General features: G+C 37.3%; 3 protein-coding genes across 3 annotated transcripts; 2 read left to right on the top strand and 1 right to left on the bottom strand.

Annotated features, from left to right (window-relative positions):
- Positions 1-1,367: 1,367 nt before the first annotated feature.
- Positions 1,368-2,695, bottom strand: LOC124534942 (craniofacial development protein 2-like). The gene is made up of 2 exons (XM_047110981.1): positions 1,854-2,695; positions 1,368-1,593 (listed from the first exon to the last, which is right to left on the bottom strand). Exons 1-2 carry the CDS (start codon positions 2,693-2,695, stop codon positions 1,368-1,370), a joined length of 1,068 nt encoding a protein of 355 aa, XP_046966937.1.
- A 2,443-nt stretch (positions 2,696-5,138) lies between these two features.
- LOC124534698 (pancreatic triacylglycerol lipase-like) lies at positions 5,139-7,603 on the top strand. The gene is made up of 6 exons (XM_047110679.1): positions 5,139-5,196; positions 5,591-5,765; positions 6,106-6,254; positions 6,533-6,778; positions 6,887-7,223; positions 7,537-7,603. Exons 1-6 carry the CDS (start codon positions 5,166-5,168, stop codon positions 7,580-7,582), a joined length of 984 nt encoding a protein of 327 aa, XP_046966635.1. The 5' UTR covers positions 5,139-5,165; the 3' UTR covers positions 7,583-7,603.
- A 1,074-nt stretch (positions 7,604-8,677) lies between these two features.
- Positions 8,678-11,860, top strand: LOC124534689 (pancreatic lipase-related protein 2-like). The gene is made up of 6 exons (XM_047110669.1): positions 8,678-8,784; positions 8,887-9,064; positions 9,174-9,322; positions 9,411-9,656; positions 9,767-10,103; positions 11,711-11,860. The coding sequence occupies exons 1-6, from the start codon at positions 8,754-8,756 to the stop codon at positions 11,754-11,756; spliced, it is 987 nt and encodes a 328-aa protein (XP_046966625.1). The 5' UTR covers positions 8,678-8,753; the 3' UTR covers positions 11,757-11,860.
- The last annotated feature ends 15,072 nt before the right edge of the window (positions 11,861-26,932 follow it).

Raw genomic sequence — 26,932 nt, 5'->3', positions numbered from 1 at the left:
TTGACCACTCAAAAGTCGATTTACGATTATATAACGTAGTTATAGTCATTGTTATATTTGGAGCCGGTGTCAGCCAAGAAAACCCTACAGTATATCTATCAAAAAATATTGTTATAATATGTGGTGAGCGGAATATTGAAATGATTTGACGAATATTTATAAAAAGGGCGATTGTAGATGTTATAAAAAGTCCTACTACTTCGCCACAAATAAAAAAAAATCGCACATATTAATTACCATAAAAAACTTACTCATAAATAATATCATTCACAATTGAAATTGAAAAAAATTAATAACAACAACAACAGCCTGTAAATTCCCACTGCTGGGCTAAAGGCCTCCTCTCCCTTCAAAGGTGGTGGAATATGTTCCAAACCTTCTCCTCAAGGAGAAGGTTTGGAACATATTCCACCACGCTGTTCCAATGCGGGTTGGTGGAACTCTGGTTTCCATTCAAAATGAAAAAAATTAATAAGATGAGATGTAAATTTACTATTTTAAGAGATTTGACACTTATTTGTCGGTTTGATGAGCATCGCCACATAGGTTTTATACCATCATTTTTTTATTGTAGTTTTATGCCATCCTTTTCACATGTATGGTCTTCAAATTTCTAATGATGTTTTAAACCTTCCATTAATAAAACTGCTTGACCAATATCCAATTCAATCCAAATTCTGAAACATTTAATTATATCATCATCATTGCATAGTGTAAAACAAAGTCACTTACTGCTGCCTGTCTTTATGCATGCTTAGATCTTTAAAATCGCTCAAAGTATATTGATGTGTTTTTTTTTAATAGATAGTATGATTCAAGGGGAAGGTATGTGTATATGATACATGAACAATGTAGTAAAGGAACACTGATAATTTTAGAAATTTACAATGTGATGTCACAGTTAAAAGTTATGAGGTAACAACCATAAAAAAATACAGACGAGTTAATAGCCTCCTCCTTTTTGAAGTCGGTTGATAATACAATTCAAAAAATTGTAAACGTCATAATATGCATAAGGTCGCCACGTATATATGTATCTATGTATAGAACTTTTAATCTATGTCAATATTTTACTATCGATCGTTGTGCTTAGAATTAAATAATAAATAATTTATAACTTAGATCATCAGCTCACTGCTGTCCACTGCTGAACATAGGCCTCCCCCAGAGCGCGCCACGTTGCTCGGTCCTCTGCGTCCCTCATCCAGCTTCTACGAATGTCGTCGGACTAGCGGGTCGGAGGTCGTCCTATATTACGCTTTCCGAGACGCGGTCTCCACTCGATATGGCCAGCCCACTGAGCTGAATCGGTCTTGTTCTCTGGTCCTGAACTTGCACGGTCACCATCGCAGAGTTGTAGAGACATCTCAACACCTCGATATATCGCCAGTCGATATGACATCGCTGCAGAGATTCCAGAACAGCCCAGGTTTCAATGGAGTCGAAGGCTTCTCGTAGTCCACAAATGCCATACACAGCGACAGATTGTACTCTTTGGTCCTCTGTATGATTTGCCGAACAGTATGGATGTGATCCACGGTGCTGTAGCCTTTACGAAACGCTGCCTGCTCCGGTGGCTGGAACTCGTCAAGTCTAATGGCAAGGCGATTCGTGATGACCCTCGAGAACAGCTTATAGACATGGCTCAAAAGTGAGATTGGCCTGTAGTTCTTCAATAGAGTCCTATCACTCTTCTTGAAGGACAAGACCGGATTCCCCAGTGGATGATAGCATTAAAAAGCCTCGCCAGAGCTGTAAGCAAGGGTTTGCCTCCAGCCCTGAGAAGCTCCATAGTAATCATCAAGCGGTGCCTTTCGGATTTGAAGTCGATATTCAGAGTTGCTCGTACCAACCTATGGTCGCTGCCATTATTGAACCGATTAAAGACGGAAACATCTCTGAAAATCTGCCTTTTATCCGCTATAATGAAGTCTATCTCGTTCCATGTCACAGAGTCGGGGCTCTGCCAGGTCCACCTCCTATGGAACTTCTTCTTAAAGAACGAGTTCATCAAGAAGACTCCCTGCATCTCGAGGAAGTTGACCAGCATTTGCCCACTGTGATCCCTGCGCCCCAGTCCATGTGGTCCGATGCGCAATTCGTCGCGTTCTTGTACTCCCATCTTAGCATTGAAGTCCCCCATGACAATGTTGTAGTGAGCCGTGGTGGTACCACCTATGGCTCTTGTTATATCCTCATACATGGCTTCCACCTCATCGTCAGAATGTGCCGAGGTCGGCGCATATACCTGCACGACTTTCAGAGAATATCTGTCAGTCAGCTTCAGTACTAGGTACGCTACCCTTGTCGACACTCTACTGACTTTCACAACACTGCCACTGAGGGCCTTGTTGACTAGAAAACCGACACCACCCTGGAAGCTCTGATCGCCTTGCCGGAAGTAGAGTAGGTGACCGGACTCTAGGGTTATCGTGTCCTCACCCTCTCTTCGGACTTCTGATAACCCTAAAACGTGCCAGTTAATATGACCTAGTTCCACTTCCAGCTCGGCGAGGTAGTGTTCGAGTCTTAGTGTGCGTCCATTATAACATGCCAAGTACAGTCGTTTGTGTTGGCAGCCTACCGTCACCCGGGAATTCTTCGCACCCTCCGCCCCGCCGTTACCGCGACCGCTGCCGTAATCGAGAATAGCAGGGCTACCGGGAACTGAGAGCCGTTTCTTTTTGTGCCTCATTCCATTGGGAGGGAAATGCCCATAGTCACCACGCTGGGCAAGCGGGTTGGTGACCGCAGAGTGAAGTCGGATCTTCGACAAATTGAGAGAACGTTGCTGCCCATTCTCTCATATTTCTAATGGAAAAAATAAAGCCTGCTTCAGAGCCTCATACAAAATATGTTAAAATTGTTGGATTTGCGACATCTTTTTTTATGGCATAGGTGGCAAGCGAGCAGGAGGCTCACCTGATGGAAAGTGACTACCACCGCCCATGGACATCTCCAACACCAGGTGCGTTGCCGGCCTTTAAGACGCTCTTTTGTTGAAGGTTCCCATGTCGTATCGGTTCGGAAAAACCGCCGGCGAAAGCTGTTTCCTCGGAAATTTCTCCGTGAAAAATTCGGTAGAAGATGTCGAGTGATCCAACATGTCTATGCAAAGCTAAAGGATTAAGCAGATCTGAAAGGCTGGATCGTCCGTAATTTGAGCTACTCTATATTGGAGACAGTCAAATGGAAGGAGCTGGTACTGGGGAGCGCCCGCCCAGAAGTGAGAGCATTACTCCACCTGAGGCCGAATTTGCGCCTTGTAAAGTTTTAGGCGATGGGCCGAGGTGAAATACTGTCTTCCTTGCTGAGCACACCGAGCTTTTTTTATGCCAATTTGGCTTTGCCTTCCAATTAATATTAATGTGGATTGAAATATCAACGCCAAGTATTCCGATACTAGCTATGGCGACTATCGGAATGTTTTTAAATCGTGAAGATACGACAAATGTTGTGATGAGACCGTCATTTGCCGTCGCTTAGGTTAACTTGTTGGTAGAATATAGCTCATAAAAAACACAATACACATACATGTATACAATACCGTTCTGTTGAGCGATAGTAAAACAGACGTACTCGCATATCGTGGTAGGTAATACCCTATTCTGCCTTGTTTTGTTATGTTTTAATGCAAGCAATTGAGACTTAACATCTTAGTTCAAAATGTTGGCGAAGAGAAGGCATGGTTAGTGCATCAATGTCTTTTGGCAGTGAGGATCTTTTATTGTCATATAATCCCTGCACATATTAGTTCACTGCTTGAATAAACTCAAATATCAAGAACTGTTCGTTTAATTCCTGCCATAGCTCCAAAATTAATTAGCTTGAAAAAATAAGACCTTGAAGTTAATATAAACAAAAAAAAATTAAATAATATTAATATAAAAAATTGAATAATATGAATAAAAAATATAAAATATTTATGCCTCCACTGATGTTGACCACAGGGTTGTTCTTTTTAAATCAAGTAATCGAAATTACGATTTAATGGAAATTTACTGCTAGCATTATACGTGGCCAGGTCATATCATATTTAGATCACGTATTTATAATTTTTAATGTTTTTATAATTTATTTTAAATGAAGAATATTTATGTAATGATTGTAACTTTTGTAAAAAGTAAAGTAAAGTAACAGCCTGTAAATTTCCCACTGCTGAGTTAAGGTCTCCTCTTCCATTAAGGAGAGGGTTTGGAACGTATTCCACCACGCTGTTCCAATGCGGGTTGGTGAAATGCACATGTGGCAGAATTTCGATGAAATTAGACACATGCAGGTTTCCAATGGTTAAATTTGTAAAGTACCTACAAGTTTTATTCACTGAAATAAGTTTAAAGTAATAAAACAAAAATACAAAATATATAAATATACATAAATACGATAAATTTGAGCCAAACACCAAATTTGTGTTCACCATATAAAAATTTTAGCACTTTTTACAAATTCAAATGAATTTCATGTTTTTGAATTATATTCACTTGGAAAGTATTTTTGAAACTGAAATTCGTATAGTATCCTCCAAACTTGTACAGTGACCGAGATTTTCCATCATATTAACCCTTAGTTTGACTGATGAATAGTTTCTCAAAAAGAAAGCAATATATGTTCACACCATTATTATACTACAAAAAAACTACACTAATTTTTTGGATGTGTCTCGAGCATAAGGTTTACTGAGATTAGCCAAAAATTCAACAGACCACGACTGCAAATGCAAAATATCTCGCCATTTGTCATGTATGTAAGAGTGCCTAGATTATTGGTATTCTTTAATTATAAGATCTTTCAAAAAACAATAATTTCGATTTATCTCAACTGATAACCACATTTATTTTAATAATATATTTTAGGAGCCAAAAATGAAATGTTCAATCAATTTTGCAATTAATTAAATTTATACGCTTTACACAAAGCACTTCATGTACTTCGTTCCCGCTGATGGTGTAATTCTCTGCTGCTGCTCAATATGGTCACAGCGAACACGAAAAACACGCAAAAACATTTATTTGTTAAAGATATTTAATCAATATATTATATAATACAGCATTTATCAAGATTACAATCTTGTGTTAATCGATACAGTTGATTGATTACAAAATTTGGCTATATATAGACATGGAGGTGAGAATGCTGCCATAGAAGATTCCAGCGAAATTCAAAGCATGAAGACTCTGTTGTGTTTGTGTCTAGCTGGTGTGTATTGCTTTGTCCTCGTTGGCGCGTCTTTTCATTGTTTTCATCAAAGGTGTTTCTAGCTTAAGATAAATGCCACGGACTCGTGACGTTCGCTCTTTGGACTTTCTCTTACATTTCGTGCATAAATTCTAGCTTTTTTCTCGCAAAGCATTTGTAGACAGCTCATGTAATCAAACGGAGGCGTTTCATGCAAGCGAGGGTGGATTGACCTCAAAAAGTTCCTTATTTTCAACTGGCATAGTTTTTTTTAGATAAAACTAGAATTTTTCATATATTCTAAATGTTGAATTAAGTTTAGAAACTTTTCTTTTTCATTTCATTTCATTTTATGCTTGATTTGAAACGTAGAAAACACTGAAAATGTTTTATTTTGGCCCTTATTTTGTTTCAGTGTATACAGCGTTTGCTGTGCCGTTAGAAAATGAAAAACGTCAATATTCGCGTTTTATACAGATTCCCGATGGCGATGGTTTACTTCATACGGTAGACTTAGAGGAGCAGCCAGACATGGGAGTAGTGGAGGCTGAATTAAGGAATTCTAATAATCAATATCTTCTTTATACAAGGTATGTATGTATTTACACTACTTTCTAAAATGTACGACGACGGATAGGCGACCTGATGGTAATTGGTTACCACCATCCATAACATCGCTAACCACTAAATTTGGGAACTATGGTGTTATGTCCCCTGTAGCGTAGTTTCAGTTGCTTACTTACCTTTAAGAGCGGTATTCTAAAATAGGACATCAGGACATAGCAAATGGTAGAATGTATATAGCTCTATTACAAAGTGACTACTTCCTATTAAGCAAAATGATATACATAAACTATATTATTGTAAAGAAAAATTCCTATTATTTTTAAACTGATATGTTTTGATCACATATATTTTGGTTATTTTCAGGCGTAACACACTTTTATCTCAGACTCTCCGAATTAACAATGCCAACAGCATTACTTCTTCAAACTTCAACGCTCAAAATCCAACAGTTGTTATTGCTCACGGCTGGCTCAGCAACCAGAATACGAATCCAAACCCTATTCTTAGAAATGGTAGGAGTCTTATCCTCATACTGTAAAATTAACATCTTTACATTCTTATAAGAAATAATCGTAAAAATGATTAAAAAAAATATGTATTTGATATTACCATCATCAATATTCAATTGTATGGAAAACGCCACATCAACTGCTTATTTGGCTACATATTTTAAATTTTCGCTGTGGTTTTAGTTTTATTTAATTTATTAAACATTACAACATATAAATAACTCTAGACACACATTTTATGCTTTTATTATTTTTTTTAATTTAACGAATAACACTTTCAGCATTCCTTCGTAAAGCCGACGTGAATATTATAGTCTTGGACTGGAGAAGAGTTGCTATGTCCACCTACCCAACCGCTGTCGCTGGAGTACCAGGAGTTGGTCGTGGATTAGGGCAGTTCCTTAATTTTCTCAACAGTGTAACAGGGGCACCTTTCAACACAATGCATCTTATTGGCTTCAGTTTAGGCGCCCACGTTGTTGGTAACGCTGGCAGAGAGCTAGGAGGCAGAGCAGCACGTGTTACAGGTATACTGAAAACCAAAATCCATACCAGATATTTCGGAAATTATGAGTTTTACTTGCTTAACTTTTCATGATTAAAAAAAATTAAAATATTTGTTGTCATGTTTTTAGGCTTAGACCCTGCTGGACCACTATGGCAATTAAATTCAAATCGTCTGAGACGCACAGACGGAGTATACGTAGAAGGTATCCATACAGACGGTAGTACTATCGGTCTTGGAATAGGATCTGCCGTCGGTGACGCAGATTTTTTCCCTAATGGTGGCAATTCTCAACCTGGTTGTTTGACCAGCTTATGCAACCATAATCGGGCATATGAACTATTTGCTGCAAGCATTACTCATACACATCTTGTAGGCACCCAGTGCTCCAATATGCTTCAAGTATCTGCAAACACTTGTCGTGGTAGCACTCTGCCTTTGGGCAACGATAATTTAAATAAGCAAGGGTGAGTACGTAAAGTCATATAAGATTATTTACAGATCAGAGACCGTGCAAGGTTGAGGCAATCACCATGTTTGCGAGCGAGCAGGATCGCAAACATGGTGAAGGAAACGGTTTAACACTAATTTTCATTCGTCGCTCAGTTATAGCATTAAACAACATACTAAAGACAAATGGATTAATTTGCTGTCTGTTTTAATATTTTTCTGTGCGCAATTTAATGATTACTTGTGAAATGACCATTAATGAGGCACGCAAGATCCCATTGGGATTAAGTATGTTTTAATTGTTTGATACTATTATTATTTTTGTTTCAGCTCGGGATTATATAGATTAAATACACGAAGAAGTTATCCTTATTAAGGACTACATTAAATACGTACTGGAGCAAGCTGAAAACGTGTATTGGAGGACCAAAATTATTTTTTATGATAAATGAAATAAAAACAAATTAGTAAATAACATTTTTTTTATTTTTACATTCTTAAATAATGATTAGTGTTTTTATTTTTAATATTTTGACGATTTCATCAAGTGTCAGTTATTTACAACTTCTTGAATCGAATCAAAAACTCGAATTAAGCGCGTTTACTATGTCATTGTCTTCTCCATCGCACGTGATATTGACGATATAATCTGTGCCCTCTTGGCACCAACAAAAGCCATTAAAAAAAACAATAAAACTACGTCATAGGTAGCGTGGAAACGTGTGCATGTTGACGTTTACAACTTTAACAACTTTTTAAATGATCTTTGGTAAAATCTTTTCCATACACAAGAATAGAGGGGAACTTCAAAATTTTATTTATAATTATATTTTGAACAATTTTAACAAATATCTGTTTATTATAAATTTTAGTATCACCGAATGTATAGATTGACTGTGTGTGTGCATGACATAATATTATATAAATAAAATCGACATACTCTTTACTTTGATATAAAATACTCTTTTAATTATATGTTAATTAATTTTATGTGTTTAAGCGGAATATGGAAGTATTGACGAATATTTATAAAAAGGGCGATTGTAGATGTTATAAGAAGTTCTACTACTTCGCCACAAATAAAAAAAGTCGCATATAGTAAAGAAACACTGATAATTTTAGAAGTTACGACTATGATATCGTAAATAAACAAAATCTGTAGTAAAATCAATATCAATATTGCACCTGTGCGAAGCCGGTCGGGTCTCTAGTTTAATAATAAAATGTCAGTGGCTATTTGACGTAAGAGTAACGTAGTACCACATACGCAATAAACTTAGTTTATCACACATAATAAGTACTAATTCTATGAGAAAATCCGATTTTGTATTTCATTCCTTATTCAATAATCTATACATATCACAAAATCTGTCAGCAGATTAGCTAATTAACTCCTTAAGTATTTATTTTAATCTAGTATTAAGTCTCAAAATCGTTAATTTATCAATAATTGTTATATTTTAATGCGATAAATCTATATCATCGTTTGATTTGCCAGAACTGAATGTATAAATACAACTGAAATAGTTTTCGACAAATTTTAAAGGATGAAAACTTTACTGTATTTGTGTCTCGTTGGTTTGTATTTATTTATTTAAAGATTTCTGATTTTAAATTAATTTGAATGTAATTTTGTAATAACATGTATTAAGTTAATGTTTTTGTTATTGTTAATTTCAGTTTACACAGCAACTGCTGTGCATTTAAAAGATGTGGAAGTCAAGTATCCACATTACATCAACTTATCAGACAATGACGAAGTTATGCAAACCGTAGATTTGGAGGAGCAACCTGACATTGAGCTATTAGAAGATATCTTTAGAAACCCTGATAATAACCGATACCTTCTATACACGAGGTAGATACATATGATTTCTCAAATGTTTACTGACGTCGAAATTGACTATGTGTAAACAGGAAGTTAATTTGAATGTAAATCAACTATAGCAACCTGTTTATTTTTTCAGAGATAATCCTTTGGTAGCTCAGACACTTCAGATTAATAATACCTTGGGTGTATATTTTTCGAAATTTAATGCCTGGAAACCAACTGTTGTTATTGTACACGGATGGTTAAGTGATCGAAATACTGAAGTCAATATTGCTCTCACGGATGGTAGGTTTCATCTCCTTATTTAAAAAAATGTAAACTATCTTAAATGAAAAAGTGATAAGCAAACTTTAGAAATATTAAAACGTTTCAGCATTCCTCCGTAAAAGTGACGTCAATGTTATTGTTATGGAATGGAGAAGACTCGCTTTATCTGGCTATGTAACTGCTACATCCGGTGTACCTGCGGTCGGTCGTAGACTAGGACAGTTCTTGGAATTCCTTCATAGAGTTACCGGAGCACCTTTCGAATCCATGCACCTTATTGGTTATAGTTTAGGTGCTCATGTAGTTGGTAACGCTGGCCGAGAACTTGAAGGAAAAGTTGCCCGCGTTACGGGTAAGTTTCGTAACTTAGTATAATCAGGATGCAAATGTCTAGTTAAAATATATTTACATATACTATAGTATATGTATACCTACCATGTACAAAAATAATTATCTTTACAGGTTTGGACCCAGCAGGACCATTATGGAATCTTAACAAAGATCGCCTTAGTTCATCTGATGGCATTTATGTTGAAGCTATACATACTGATGGAGGAGTACTTGGACAAGGAATTGGATCAGCTATAGCTGATGCTGACTTTTTCCCCAACGGTGGCACATCTCAGCCTGGTTGTTTAACAAGCTTCTGTCATCACAAACGTGCATGGGAGTTATTTGCTTCAAGCGTTACTTATGATCATTTCTTAGGCAGAGAGTGCTCAAACATGCTCCAAGTGTCTTTGAATACCTGTCGTGGTAAAATTTTTAAAATGGGCAATGGTGACATTAGTAAAAGAGGGTGAGTGTTTTTATTGCTTAAAGTCACGAATTAATGATTTTATTATAAAAATAGAAGCGTTGATATTTTTAAGTGACTTATAACAACTTAAAAGTATGTACTTATGCCTTCTGTATGGTTAAAAAAAGGTTTTAGCCCAATATCATTCTATTTTAATGACAATATATTGTCTGACAAATACATATAGTACGACACAACTTAGATGTCGCATCGGCAAAATTCGTAAAACCGATCACATCCGAATTGAGTACGCTATACCAAATTATCAATATTTATTTCTCATGCGAATATGATCTTTACCCTAACGTAATAACTTGTATAATCATATAACCTAATATATTCGTCAATTTGACGCGTCGATTTACATGCACTTGCTTTCTCTGTCGCGTGAATCTATAGCGACGAATAGCGTCGAATGGCGCGATAGGGAGCTACTTCTATTGGTTGTGTAAATCGGCAGTAATCGGTTTTATTTTCATTCCGTTGCATTTTCCGATGCTACATCTAATTTGTGTCCTACTTTGATTCCTCAAAATGTTTACGTCAGAAAATAGAAATGGAATTATAATTGGTTTTAAATTGATCAAAAACTTAGAAAAGTTGAATCTTTAGTACAGTCACGTGTTTTCCTCTGCGAGGAGCGTACGCTAGACAATTATAGCTAAGTAATTGTTGTACTATCTATAATCTTGCACTGTTACAGCAAGTGATAAAGTTAACTAAAAGCAAAAATGTACTAATCTTAGGTCACTAAGAATTAGAGATATGATCGATAATTTGTTTTCAATGTTTGTTAACGAAAATTGTTACCAATCTTAAAAAAATATAGCATGGATAAAGACTAAGATCGAATCTTGGTCAGCTTCATCACTTAGACTAGACTAGACCTAGATTCAGAGGAAGTAGTTGACTTAGTTTTTCGTTATTAACTTTTCTTAGTAGGTACCACCCACTCATCAGTTATTCTACCGTCAAATAACAGTACTTGTTGTGTTCCGGTTTGAAGGGTGAGTGAGCCAGTGTAACTGCAGGCACAAGGGACATACCAACTTAGTTCCCAAGGTTGATGGCACATTGACGATGTAAGAGTTAATATTTCTAACAGCGTCATTGTCTATGGGTGATGGTGACCACTTACCGTAAGGTGGCCCATCTGCTCGTCCACCAACCTATACCATAAAAAAAAACCGTCGTGTTTATTACAATCAGTTGAAGCTCTAATTTCAAATACTTTTCACAATTTATTTTCGAATATATCATTAATGGAAATTATATTAAGTGTGGGTATAACCATACAATCCATATATTAAATATTTCGAATTCCTAGGATTTGAATTTGGAATGCCTAAGGCTGAAATTAATTATTAATCAAATTTAAATTTAAAACTAATTCGATATCACTTAAAAAATATTGTTATTGCTGCCGTATATTATTCTGATTTAAATAGTTATAATTATTATGTATTTGCATACCTAATTAAAAGTACGAAACGACTATTTTTTACAAAATTATTCTTTTAATTCAAATTAAAATATTTTGTATTAGATTGATAGTTTATTTTGGCAATTTACAGATGTTACTTTATTAAAATTTTCTTTTGTTTCAGCTCGGGATTGTACAGATTAAATACCGATAGAAGATATCCTTTTTAGAACCACACTAAATGTTGTATCAATGTGCTTTAAGATAAAATCTTGATATTTAAGACTTGTGTTATACAAGAGTGTTTTCAATGAAATAAAAGCATATTACCTGATTTGTTTTATTTTTAAACTATCAAATTTATTCTATCTATACATAATAATAATAAAATGGTAAGTCATCGAAATGTGTATATGAAAGATATTAGAGAAAAATAGTGCTGGACATTATTAAGACAAAAATACGAACTGTTTCCTTTTGAACTTGAAAGAAATATTACACTGTTTCTCATCTACCCATCCATCATCAAGTGATAATTTTAGCCCCTATGACATTCCGATGGAGTGCCGTAACTATTAGTCTGGTACCGTTGCATATGGAAGTCTTAAATCACTCAGTAATATTATTGGTACGACAATCTTCTAACTAAAAATGATGTATCTCAAGACTAACCGGTATAGGAAATTTCAACTTCTATTTTAACGCTTAGGGGCAGAATATTCAAAAACGCTTAAATAAATATCTACTCATTTCTAACCTACAACAACAAAAACAACAACAGCCTGTAAATTTCTCGCTGCTGAGCTAAGACCTCCCCTTTGAGGAGAAGATTTCAATCCCGGATGGTGAAATACACATGTGGCAGAATTTCTATGAAATTAGACACATACAGGTTTCCTCACGATGTTTCCCTTCACCGCCGAGCTCGACATGAATTATAAACACAAATTAAACATGTAAATTCAGTGGTGCTTGCCTGGGCTAAAACCCGCAATCATCGGTTCGTCTTGCACGTGTTCTAACCACTAGGCCATTTCGGCTCTTATACATTTCTAACCAGTTTCCCAAAAATATAGTTTCATATCTCTAACTTCAAAAATCTTTATTTCCCCCCCTAGGGCTAAAACATCCAAAATTTAAATATGTATCAAACTACTTTTAACCAATATCCCAAAAATAATGTTTTATGTTTTACCTAAATAAATGAGGGGCTTACTATTATACTATACTTTCAACCCTTATTTTACCATCTTAGGAGAAGAATTTTCATATATGCTGGTATAGGTATTTATTTATTAGTAAATAAACGCCTGAAGACAAAGTTTCATGCTTCTCATTTAAAAAATGGCACACTTCCTTACTAACCAATATAAGCAATAGCAATCCCTATTTCACCTTTTGGGGCTAGAATATTTTATAGAATTTCCATAAATGCTTAAATATATATCTTCTTATTTCTATTTAATTTTTTATGGCATAGGTGGCAAACGAGCAGGAGGCTCACCTGATGGAAAGTGACTACCACTGCCCATGGACATCGGCAACACCAGGGGGCTTGCAGGTGCGTTGCCGGCCTTTAAAAAAGGAGTACGTTCTATTCTTGAAGGTTCCCAAATCGTATCGGTTCGGAAAAACCGCTGGTGAAAGCTGGTTCCACAAGGTAGTTGTGCGAGGCAGAAAATGTCTGAGAAATCGCGCTGTTGTGGATTTTCGGACATCAAGGTGTTGCGGGTGAAACTTAGAATTTTGGCGAGATGTCCGAAGGTGAAATTCAGTAGCCGGGATTAATCCGAACAATTCCTCGGAACATTCCCCGTGAAAAATTCGGTAGAAGATGCAGAGTGATCCAACATCTCTAGGCAAAGCCAAAGGATCAAGGAGATCGGAAAGGGCTTGATCGTCGATAACTCGGGCCGCTCTACGTTGGATGCGGTCAAATGGAAGGAGCTGGTACTGGAGAGCACCCGCCCAGAGGTGAGAGCAGTACTCCATGTGAGGCCGAATTTGCGCCTTGTAAAGTTTTAGGCGATGGGCCGACGTGAAATACTGTCTCGCCTTGCTGAGCACACCCAGCTTTTTTGAAGCCAATTTGGCTTTGCCTTCCAATTGACCGCGGAACTGAACGAGGCTCGAAATATCAACGCCAAGTATTCCGATACTACCTGTAGCGGCTATCGGAATGTTCTCAAATTGTGGAGATACGACAAATGGTGTTTTTTTAGCGGTTAACGCGCAAACTTGCGTCTTTTTGGGGTTGAAATGGACTAGATTTGACTTATTTTCCTAGGTCCCCTGGATGGGGCAGAGGGCGTCCACAAAAAGTCTCCAGCCAGTCCTGTTTTGGGCTTCATGCTTCGTCTCTTGCCACGTTTTGCGAAGCGGCTTGAGTTCGTCCAGAACCGAGCGTCGCCAGGTTTGTCTCGGTCGGCCACGCTTTCTCTCGCCTTGCGGGTTCCAATCCAAAGCCTGTTTAGGGATATGGTCTGGTGCCCTTCGCAAAGCATGACCGATCCAATGCCACTTGCGGCGCTTTATTTGCTGGTCGATGGGATATTCATGGCATCTCCGAAGTCTACAAAGGTCAGGTAAAGTTCTCTTTGCATTTCTGACGCTGTTCAACTATTATGCGGAGAGTATTGATTTGATCTATGCAAGAACGGTTTGCTCGGAAACCTGCCTGTTCTCTGCGGAGCATGGGTTCTACCGCTTTACTGAGCCTATTCAAAATTATTCTACAGAGTATTTTCGATAGCAGCGTGATTCCACGCCAGTTGTTACATTGGCTAAGGTCTCCTTTCTTTGGCACAGTTATTAGTAATCCCTTGTTCCAGTCGTCGGGGAGATTTTCAGCGGTCCAGATCTTATGCAGCAAAGGGGTGAGGGCGTTCACGGCAGATGTTGGGTCGGCTTTAAGCATTTCTGCTGCTATGAGATCGATTCCCGGTGCCTTTCCAGACTTGAGTGTGCAAATGGCTTTCGCCACTTCCTCTTTACTCGGCGGGTGGGTGCTGATATCGAGACAACTAATCTGACTAGTGCTGCTATGTGGTTCGCTGAGATATCCGTGGGGTTTTGGTGAAAGACTTCCACAAAGTGTTCGTGCCAGCGACTTAGCCGCCCTTCAGTTGTTGCAATGGGCTTTCCGTCTTTATCACGTATAGGTGGAACTTTCCTTTTCGAGACTTCGTTTAACGAAGACTTGATTTCAGACACAAGTTTGTTCCGGTATAATATTCTAAAAATAAAGTTTCATGAATCTAACTTCAAAATAGGCCGACTGTTAGACTAACACATGAAATGGCAACCCCTATTTTACCCTTTGGGGCTGGAATATCCAGAAACGCTGAAATAGGTAAAATGACGGGCTACCATATAAATTTTTAAACCTTATTTCGCCCATTTGGGGATAGAATATCCAATCCGGATTGCATCAGCGTGGCCTTAGCTCAGCAGTGAGAAATTTAGAGGCTGTTGTTGTTTTTGTTCTTGTTGAATAGAAATGAGTAGATATTTATTTTAGCGGTTTTGGAGATTTTGTGTGTTGAAATAGAAGTTGAAATTTCGTATATAGGTTAGTCTTGAGATTTAAATAAAACTAATTATAACGGATGAATCGCGTATATTAATTATTTTTAAACATCCCGACGTTTCGAGCACTTTGCAGTGTTCGTGGTCACGGGTAGACTAAGATGACATTTGTCTATTTGAAGAACAAAGGAAATATTATTAACAACTACCGCCAACGATTTCTCAATTGATGTCTTGAGTAACGTTCCGGTTGCACGCAGAAGGCACTAACTGTATCTTTAGGTCTTGCAGTCTGTTGGATTTGGGATTTTAAATTTTTAATAAGTGGATCCCAGGTGTTAGAAAGTCTCCAACCATCTTCTCTATTGAAGTTCGGATGTTTTTGAATTTCAATAGCCTCGCGTATCATTCTAGGAATGAATCTGTGTTCTCTAGCGAGGATCTGTGGTTTATCAAATCGGATAAAATGGTTAGGTTTATCCAGAGCATGTTCACAGACTGCAGACTTTGAAGAACGCCTATTTTTGACATCTCCTATATGTTCCTTGACCCTGGTACCGATGCTTCTCTTTGTTTGGCCTATGTAAGATAAACCACACTCACATTCGAGTTTATATACTCCTGCAGTTTGTAAAGGGATATTACTCTTGATAGGTCTCAAGAACTGGCTCACTTTCTTATGAGGCTTGTAAACGGTTTTAATCGAAGCTCGCTTCAAGATGTTGCCAATCCTGTCTGTAACTCCTTTCACATACGGTAGAAATGCAGGTTGTCGCTCAACTGTGGGTGGCTTGGTACGGCTTCTGCGATGCTGGCGAGGCACGGGCAGCTTGTTCTGGTGGAGTGCAAGCTTGACCTGACGTAGCTCGTCCTCTAGGTGTTCAGCATCGCAGAGATGGTGGGCTCTCTGAAACAAAGATTTGCCAACGGTAGCTAACTGACTAGGGTGGTGGTGCGAGTCACCATTGAGGTATTTGTTGGTGTGTGTGGGTTTCCTATAAACTGTGTGACTTAATGTATTATCAGGATTCTTGATAATAAGGATATCAAGGAAAGCTAAAGAATTATTTGCCTCTAATTCCATAGTAAATTGAATGTTTTTATTTATAGAATTAAGATGTACTAAAAATGCAGATGTCAGATCACTAGGTAATATTGTGAAAGTGTCATCTACGTACCGTTTATAAAACCTAGGTGTTATTGGTCCGGAGCGAAGAGCCCTCTCCTCCAGGTCTTCCATGAATAAATCGGCGACCACGGGGGATACTGGAGAACCCATGGCTACCCCGTCAACTTGTACGTAGAATTCATCATTCCACAATAAATAACCTGATGTGAGGCAGTGATGTAACAGCTCTGCATATTCAATAGGCATGTTGTGTGTCTGTAGCTTCCTCTTAACAATTTCGATGCAGTCTTGTATGGGTAAGCATGTAAACAATGACTGGACATCAAAACTAACCATTTTCTCGTTGTTGGTTAATTTAAGGTCTTTGATTTCACCAACAAACTGGTAAGAATCCTTGACATACGCCGCAGTGTGTCCTCGGAGGGGTGATAATATCCTTGCTATGTGTTGAGCCAATCTATATGTTGGTGTATCGATTTGGCTTACAATAGGACGCAGCGGAGCACCAGTTTTATGGATCTTAGGTAACCCATACAGTTTTGGCGGCTTTGCACATGTAGGCACGAGTGATTTTTTGTCCAGATTTAATTTCTCTTGATGTTTTGATATTAACGCGGATGTCTTTTTAAGAATATTATTTGTAGGATCTTTATTTACTTTTTTATAAGAAAGTAACTTATAAAAAAGTAAATAAAGATGTTTACATGCTTACCCATACAAGACTGCATCGAAATTGTTAAGAGGAAGCTACAGACACACAACATGCCTATTGAATATGCAGAGCTGTTACATCACTGCCTCACATCAGGTTATTTATTGTGGAATGATGAATTCTACGTACAAGTTGACGGGGTAGCCATGGGTTCTCCAGTATCCCCCGTGGTCGCCGATTTATTCATGGAAGACCTGGAGGAGAGGGCTCTTCGCTCCGGACCAATAACACCTAGGTTTTATAAACGGTACGTAGATGACACTTTCACAATATTACCTAGTGATCTGACATCTGCATTTTTAGTACATCTTAATTCTATAAATAAAAACATTCAATTTACTATGGAATTAGAGGCAAATAATTCTTTAGCTTTCCTTGATATCCTTATTATCAAGAATCCTGATAATACATTAAGTCACACAGTTTATAGGAAACCCACACACACCAACAAATACCTCAATGGTGACTCGCACCACCACCCTAGTCAGTTAGCTACCGTTGGCAAATCTTTGTTTCAGAGAGCCCACCATCTCTGCGATGCTGAACACCTAGAGGACGAGCTACGTCAGGTCAAGCTTGCACTCCACCAGAACAAGCTGCCCGTGCCTCGCCAGCATCGCAGAAGCCGTACCAAGCCACCCACAGTTGAGCGACAACCTGCATTTCTACCGTATGTGAAAGGAGTTACAGACAGGATTGGCAACATCTTGAAGCGAGCTTCGATTAAAACCGTTTACAAGCCTCATAAGAAAGTGAGCCAGTTCTTGAGACCTATCAAGAGTAATATCCCTTTACAAACTGCAGGAGTATATAAACTCGAATGTGAGTGTGGTTTATCTTACATAGGCCAAACAAAGAGAAGCATCGGTACCAGGGTCAAGGAACATATAGGAGATGTCAAAAATAGGCGTTCTTCAAAGTCTGCAGTCTGTGAACATGCTCTGGATAAACCTAACCATTTTATCCGATTTGATAAACCACAGATCCTCGCTAGAGAACACAGATTCATTCCTAGAATGATACGCGAGGCTATTGAAATTCAAAAACATCCGAACTTCAATAGAGAAGATGGTTGGAGACTTTCTAACACCTGGGATCCACTTATTAAAAATTTAAAATCCCAAATCCAACAGACTGCAAGACCTAAAGATACAGTTAGTGCCTTCTGCGTGCAACCGGAACGTTACTCAAGACATCAATTGAGAAATCGTTGGCGGTAGTTGTTAATAATATTTCCTTTGTTCTTCAAATAGACAAATGTCATCTTAGTCTACCCGTGACCACGAACACTGCAAAGTGCTCGAAACGTCGGGATGTTTAAAAATAATTAATATACGCGATTCATCCGTTATAATTAGTTTTATTTAAATGTGTAATAATCGCGAAAATTTAAGACAACATTAGTCTTGAGATGTCATTTTTAAGTTAAAAGATTGTCGTGCCAATAATATTACTGAGTTATTAAGACCTCCATATGTAACGGCACCAGACTAATACTTATGGCACTCCATCGGAATGTCATAGGGGCTACAGTTATCTCTTGATGATGAATGGATTTTTTTTGAAGACAATTAACAAAACACAAGATCAAATGTTTAAAATGGACTTCATGGTCATGAATGAACCACCATTGTTCTTTACAAAGAGGTCTTAAACTGACGTAATATTTTAAAATTAGTCTATTAAGTTATTTATAACCATTTTTCAAGCGAACAAAGCCGCGGGCAACAGCTAGGTTATATATATTTTTTAAATGCAGTACCACATTATCAATTTATACTTACTATCCTAATTCGTTCTTTGTTTTTTTTTTTTTTTATGTAATTAACGTATTTAATCTTATCTGGGAGAGAGATTAATTTTTCTATTTCTATGACATATTAAATACGTAATATCTATTGAATGGAATAGTCGATTTGAAAGTAATCTATATGAATTGAAATAATCTTAAAAATAATATAATTTATTTGGACAAGTATTTAAATAGAAGTATTTCTATTAATTTTTAAAATGTAAAAATGTTTATTGTTTCATAACCATAATAGTTTGACATATGGTATCGGGAAGTTTTTTGTAGATGTTGATATATTCTTTAATATTGTAGATCATAGTTTTGATATATCATCAACATGTAGTTTCCGCAACGCGACGAAAGACGTTTAAAGTACTTATTTAAAGCTTGTGTTACGTAACTTAAGTTTTAGTAAGGATTCGTACTCTTTTATAGCAATAAATATAGCCTCTGTTTCTCGAGTAAGTGTAACTTTCCAATGATGAAATAATTTATGAAATTATTATTATTTATAATAATTTACTAGCTATACCCGCCCGCTTCGCTGGGTATTAGTCGCAGCAAAATATTTTTTTCAATTTATGTTGTAACTAATTTTTGACTATTAACAACATACAAATAATAAAGCATCAAATCAAGAAACATGCGAAATCTAATTAAATTCTTAAATATTCTTTCATTTAATATTCTTCATCTATTTCATCTCCTTCGATGATGTTCTCGATAGTTATTTGTCAAGATTACATCTTTATTGAATTTTAGTGAAGTGTAAACTTCTATAGCCGCTATATTCAAATTTTGGTACAGGAAAATCTTATAGATTCGCGTCACCGAAATGCTCATGACAGGCGCATGCGCAACGGGTCTACTATACGCGTTAGGCGCTTTTTTTATTCAATCCGGAAACATATCAATCATGATATGAATCATGAGAATGTTTTCGTTGGTGTAATCTCGATATAAAGTTGATTATACCTTAATAAAATTTCTATAATCTGTAAAAGTTCGCATCACACCAACGCGTCCATACTCGCGAACATTTGTACGTCAAAGCATCTTCCTACTACTGAGCATATTCCTACATATGTTCCAGTGTACGAAGCATTGCTCTTTGTCCAAAATCAGCAGCTACCTACTTTATTTATATAAAATTACAAACGAAATGAAATTAATTGTAATTTTTTTTTTTTTTTTCTAGCGTTAGGAAACCTTTGGTCAGGTTATCATTCGATATTGTACCTCATAAAAGAATTTACTCTTCGGTTCGAAGTTTTGATTGGTTGTATCGAATGTAGTTTAATCGTTCGTTCTCGACCTCAACGTACATTTTAACAATGAATTTTTGAAACAGTTGACGACACTTCAGGATATGGTTAGATTGATTATCTCTAATCATTATACGATGCGCATAACAATCCATTCAACAAACTATATTCGATGTGACAGCTTGGCGTGAGATTACATGACGTACATTTATACAGTCCGAGATGATATCCATGATCTGCTCGCAAAAACAGAATTGCATAATCGTAATAATCGTCTGACGATCGGTGTGTTTCAGTGACACCTTGCTTGGTTTTGTGTCGCTTAGTGATAACAGTACCTCATTTTGTTATTTCTTTACCGATGATTACAGTTGCGCTACAGGAGCCATGGGAGCATGGAAGCGCCTTTCATCCTCAGTCAATGGCGTTCTTTATGCATCAATTATAACTTTGAAATCATCTGTGATGTCTAACTAAACAATTATTTTCATGAAGCATAATCCTTAATTTACGAATGATTTCTCGATTAATTGTCGTACTCAAAAAGCATCGTCGATAAAACTGCAAATTTATTTCATGGACTACATAGAAAAAGATTCTATGTTGTCCATGAAATAAATTTGCCGAAACTGCGAATTTTCTACAGATACTGGAAGAAATGAACGAATGAATGAAAATGACTTTTATGATATAATTGTCCTTGTACTTTAAATGTAGACTGGAAATTATTGTATTGTACAATATTTGTTACTACAAATGATATCATTTGAAAATATGAATTGTAATTTCTAATATGCTGAAGGAAATATTTAGACTTCTAAGTTAGTTAGTAGTTCCAGTAACGTAGATAAGAGGATCTAGTGGTTCCAGCTGTAGTAGTAAATAAATTTTGCCACTGGATTACCAGTGCAATCGGGATGCAACTTTCATGGATGCAATGGCTTTCTGAGTTTAGAAGTTTAGAAAAATGTGTGAACGTTTAGTTCTTCTATAAATCTATACTTATAATAAATCTGTAGAGAGGCCATTTCTGTACATGAAATTTATTTAAAAAAAAACTATCAAGGGATGATAAGGGATCGCTACTGGTGCCAAAAATGCAATCAGTAAAATTTTTGTCTGCCTGTCTGTCTGTCTGTCTGTCTGTATATTCGTTATAGAAACAAAAACTACTCGACGGATTTTAACGAAATTTGGCACAATTATTCTTCCTACTCCTGGGCAGGTTATAGTATACTTTTCATTACGCTACGATCAATAGGATTAGAGCAGTGAAGGGAAATATTGGGAAAACGGGAGAAGTTACTCCATTTTTTAAGCTTCCGTCGCGTGTGCAGCCTTAATGGTTAAAGCTACATAGAAATCATGTACGACACAAATGTTCTTAAATTATTATATAAAAATAAATTCCTCGACAGCATATGTCTATCTTTCATAGTTGACTCACAATAACACGTGAAACTTCCGGAAGCTTAGCAATTCGGCGCTTTCTGACTATATTTGTCTACTCTTACGTTTACAATACTCTCACTCATCCCTAATTACAAAAGTTCACATTATTACCTATTCAATAAAAAAAAGAATCATGTAAATCGGTGTAGAAACACCAAAGTTATACATGAAATACGCTATAAGTCATCGCGCGTGAATACAGAATCATGCCATAAGGATTATTTTTGTGTATCGGTTGCCGCGTTCGACGCGCTACGCCGCGGGAGGTATAAAAAGGCGGCGGGTCCGCGCGCGAGCGAAATACTATCGAAATACTATCGACGGCGTATTTTGAGAGAGCTAAAGAACACAGCAATCCGCTGATTGCTCAATCGTGCCAATACACCTCTCGAAGAGGTAATATTCCGAATAGACTCAGGCGACCTATGCACGTCCTGAACGACACAGACGATAGCCTCACTATCGCAAACAAACCATTTGTAGGGAATAACACACTACACACCACACACCCACAGCGTTTCCGCCGGCGGAAACGAGGACCCAGTTATGCGACGTCTCGGAGGCGGCCGAGACGTCAGTAAATTCACTCAGTGCTAGAATCACTCCCCACCGATTTCGTTCTGAGCCGAGGTGCGATCTCATAGGAGACACCCTCAGGACGAACTTTAGTTTTAATTTAGTTTTAATTTAGAGCCCCGCGCTCAACCTCAGGGCAGGGGACATTAGTTCTCGCCCGAAAGTCAGGTGACGCTGTGAAGGCCAATAGGGCCAACAGCAATACACAACACACAAAAAAAAAAAAAAAAGCGCGCGAGCTTCATACAATATTTGGCTGTTGATGCGAATAGACGTTTAGAGTGTTCGACCTTATTGACAGACAATAATTGTTATTTACCAACCGTGCTTTTCAGCGCGACTTTTAGTCTAAGCATATTATTAGTTAAAATTTTATTTCTTTATAAGTGAAGTAGTAGTAGGTACGCATTTTAGTTATTGTGGCAGTGTTTAATTATATTAATAGTTTATTTTCGTAATTATCATATAATAATAATTATTACTATATAAGTATATCATATAATTATTACTATATATGTAAGTAGTGTTTAATTATATACCATATTTAGTTATTATATAATATTAATAGGTTTCGTAAGTGTAAGGTAGCTTTGGTTACTGTTGATTGAAAATACACAATGCCACCTAAAAAAAGACCATCTTTATCTCGAAATTCGAGAGATGCTAAGAGGATGAGAAATGCGCGTTCTCAAGAATCGGCAGAGGAAAGAGCACATCGGTTAAACTCTATGAGAGTTAGTGCCTCAACTTCTCGAGCCAATGAAAGCTCTTCAGAGAGAGAGATGCGATTAGCAGCTGACAGAGAGAGACGAGCTACATCACGGGCGTCTCAAAGCTTTTCTCAACGAGAGCTGAGGCTTACCATTGACCGAGAACAACATGTGTTATCCCGAGCAGCTGAAACTGCTTCACAGCGAGAATTGCGTCTCACAGCTGACCGCGAACGACAAACTTTATCTCGCGAGTCTGAAACATTTACTGAAAGGGAATTACGTCTCACAGCTGACCGCGAATTTGTTTAATGAAAGATTAAGAATCGAAAATATTCGGTCTCTTGAAACGGACGAACAGCGAGAGGCCCGTCTTACTGCAGACAGATTTCGACATAGTCTTAATAACTTAGATGTATACATAGAAGACCAACCTAGAAATACGGTGGCATGGTCCGACAAATATAAAAGTGGGTTTGCTTATAACCTCATAATTGATTACAAATCATCTTCTGTAATAGGCGATATGAACGTGATATGTTCTTTTTGTAATGCTTCAAAGTGGAGTAAGGAGTCGGCTGGTTTCTGTTGTTCTGGAGGCAAAATAAATTTGCCTTCATTCGAAGACCCACCGGAACCTTTGAAATCACTACTTTTGGGGGAACATGTGCAATCTAAACAGTTTTTAGACAACATTCGCACTTATAATAGTGCATTTCAGATGACATCCTTTGGTGCGCAACAAATCTCCGAAGGTCCTTTCATGCCTACTTTTAGATACAAGGTCAAGTTTACCATTTGATAGGATCTCTTTTGCCTGAAGACCAACCTAAGTTTCTTCAAATATATTTTGTATCCGACTACGACGAACAGTCGAATATAAGAAATCAATATTTCCCGAATTTAAATGCTGAACTCATTTCACAACTTCAGAACATGTTGCATCAGGTTAATTCGTATGTATGCAGTTTTAAATCGGCATTAGAAGCTCTTCCTGGAGATCATGATAACAATTATAAAATTGTTATAAATGCCGATAGGCGTCCAACGCTGGAGCACCCTGGGCGTTACAATGCTCCATCCACGAATGAAGTTGCTGTGGTATTTGTCGACCAGGAATGTGATAGGCGTGATATCGTTATCCGTTCTAGAGACAATCGTTTGCAACGTATTTACGAAACCCACAGAGCTTACGACAGTTTGCAATATCCTTTGATATATTGTCGAGGGGAAGATGGTTATAATTTTGCTTTATACCAAACTGATCCGCGTACAGGCGCACCTATTTATAATAAAAAGATTTCATGCCTTCAATTTTACTGTTACCACTTGCAAGTAAGACGGAATAGGTTTGTATACTTGCAACGTTTTCGTGGCTTATTCAATCAGTTTATTGTAGACATGTACGCAAAAATTGAAACCGAAAGATTAGTTTACATACGATCTAATCAAAGGCAGCTGCGCGCTGAAGAATACGTGCACCTTCGCGACGCCATGCAGCAAGATAATGATACGGTGAATATGGGCCGTTTAGTTATTTTGCCCTCTTCTTTTACTGGTGGTCCACGCTACATGCACGAACGTACTCAAGATGCTTTTTGTTACGTGAGAAAATATGGACGTCCCGACTTTTTTATTACTGTAACTACCAATCCTAAGTGGGATAAAATCACTCGGGAGCTTCTTGAGGGTCAAGCACCGCATGACCGTCATGATATCATCGCAAGAGTTTTTCATTTAAAATTAAAATCAATGATAGATCTACTTACCAAAGATAACATTTTTGGAGAAGTATTACATGTATAGTGTTGAATGGCAAAAACGCGGCTTACCCCACGCACATATCCTGGTTTGGTTAAAAGATAAGGTTCGACCTAATGATGTAGACAGTTTAATCAGTGCTGAAATTCCAAGTCCGATTGCAGATCCTGAGTTATACGACATTGTTAAATCTCATATGATACATGGTCCATGTGGTGTATTTAACGGAAATTCTCCTTGCATGCAAGACGGTCGTTGCACTAAAAGATATCCAAAAGCCTTAGTGGATGAAACTGTAACAGGACATGATGGATACCCATTATATCGTCGCCGTTCAAGAGATACTGGTGGTTTCACTGTTGAAAAGCGAGTATCTGGACAACAGGTTATTTTAGACAATAGGTGGGTCGTTCCGTATTCTCCTGTGTTGTCCAGAGCATTTCAAGCTCACATAAATGTTGAAATGTGTAATAGTGTAGAGTCAATAAAATATATTTGTAAGTACATTAATAAGGGCAGTGACCAAGCTACATTTGCTTTGAGAAATGAACATGATGAAGTTACAAGATATTAGTCAGGCAGATATATAAGTTCTTCAGAAGCTGTGTGGCGGATCTTAAGTTTCAACATTCATGAAAGATTTCCACCTGTGACTCATCTGGATGTTCATCTTGAAGGTGGTCAACGTATATATTTCAACGCCGAAAATGTCACAGAACGGTTAGAGAACCCTAGACAAACAACTTTATTAGCATTCTTTCGACTTTGCCAAACTGATGATTTTGCAAAATCTCTTTTATATGAGGAAGTTCCATCGTATTATACCTACGATAAGCAACGAGGTGTCTTTAATCGAAGACGCCGTGGCAGGCCTGTAGATGGTGAGTCAGGTATTTTCAAAGAACATGTTCTTGGCAGAGTATACGCCGTTCATCCTAACAACGCTGAGTGTTTCTATTTGCGATTATTATTACATACTGTGCGAGGACCAACCTCATTTATAGATTTGAGAAAAGTAGACGATGTTGTTTTTCCCACTTATCATGCAGCTTGCCAAGCGCGTCATTTGCTAGAAAATGATCAGCATTGGGATGACGCTTTAGCAGAATCCTGTGTTAGTGATAATCCAAGACGGTTACGTAATTTATTTGTAACATTACTTACATTTTGTAATTTGTCAGATGCTGTACAATTATGGGAAAAATATAAAAACAAATTTTCAGAAGACTTTCTTAGAAATATATTTAACAACGATGAAGGCACAACTAATGATAATTTCCGTGATCTTGCCATAAATCAGTGCTTATTAGCTCTTCAGGATGAGTTAACAGCAGTTGGCGGTAAATCACTATGTGAATATGGTTTGCCAACACCAACCTCAGTCGGAGAAGTAACTAATAGGGAATATTCCGCAGAGATTAGCTACAACTTAATGGAACTGCTGACAACATTAGAAAACGGTATCCCAATAATGACTGTAGAACAACGTTCAGTTTATGATCGCGTGTGCAGAAGTGTCCAAAATAATTTGGGAACAATATGGTTTTTAGATGCACCTGGAGGAACTGGAAAGACCTTTTTGACTAAATTAATATTGGCTTATGTTCGAAATCAACGTAAAATAGCTCTTGCCGTAGCTTCATCCGGGATAGCTGCAACATTGCTACCAGGAGGTAAAACGGCTCACACAATGTTCAAAATACCAATTGATTTAGATTGCACGGAAAGTCCAACCTGTAGTATTTCAAGAAATAGTGACAAAGCTAAGGTATTACGCGAGTGTAATTTAATTTAACTTTAAGGGATATAAGACAAAATGATCGACCAATGGGCGGTATCACGGTTTTATTTTGTGGTGATTTCCGACAAACCTTACCGGTAATACCACGGGGAACCCGAGCTGATGAGGTTAGGGCTTGCCTGAAAAGCTCTTATTTGTGGCGTGATATACAGTCGGTGCATTTGACTATAAACATGCGAGTGAGAACTGGAGATAACCCGGATGATAGTCAATTTTCTGATACATTATTAAAGATTGGTGAAGGTACCTATCCACAACTACACCAAGGAAAACTTATTCTGACGCCTGAATTATGTTGTATAGTGCAATCTCAATCACATCTTATATCGTCAGTTTACGGTGACGTAACAAATATATTGAATAGGGACAATTCTTGGTTATGCGAAAGATCTATTTTAACTCCTCGCAATGATCAGGCAACTGAGATTAATAACAAAATACTGTCGAACATACAGGGGGAAAGCAAAGTTTATAGATCAATAAATAGAATGGTCGATGAACAAGAAACTATTAATTACCCGATAGAATTTTTAAATTCTTTAAATATGCCCGGACTTCCTTCTCACGAAATTTGTTTAAAAATTAGCATTCCGATTATTCTACTCCGAAATTTAAGACCACCAAAACTTTGCAATGGAACTCGACTAAAAGTAACCCAGTTGCAACAAAATATAATCGAG

Source organism: Vanessa cardui, chromosome 13 (assembly GCF_905220365.1).
Source record: "Vanessa cardui chromosome 13, ilVanCard2.1, whole genome shotgun sequence".
In the NCBI taxonomy this organism is placed as follows: domain Eukaryota; kingdom Metazoa; phylum Arthropoda; class Insecta; order Lepidoptera; family Nymphalidae; genus Vanessa; species Vanessa cardui.
This window is presented reverse-complemented; position numbering and strand designations above follow the sequence as displayed.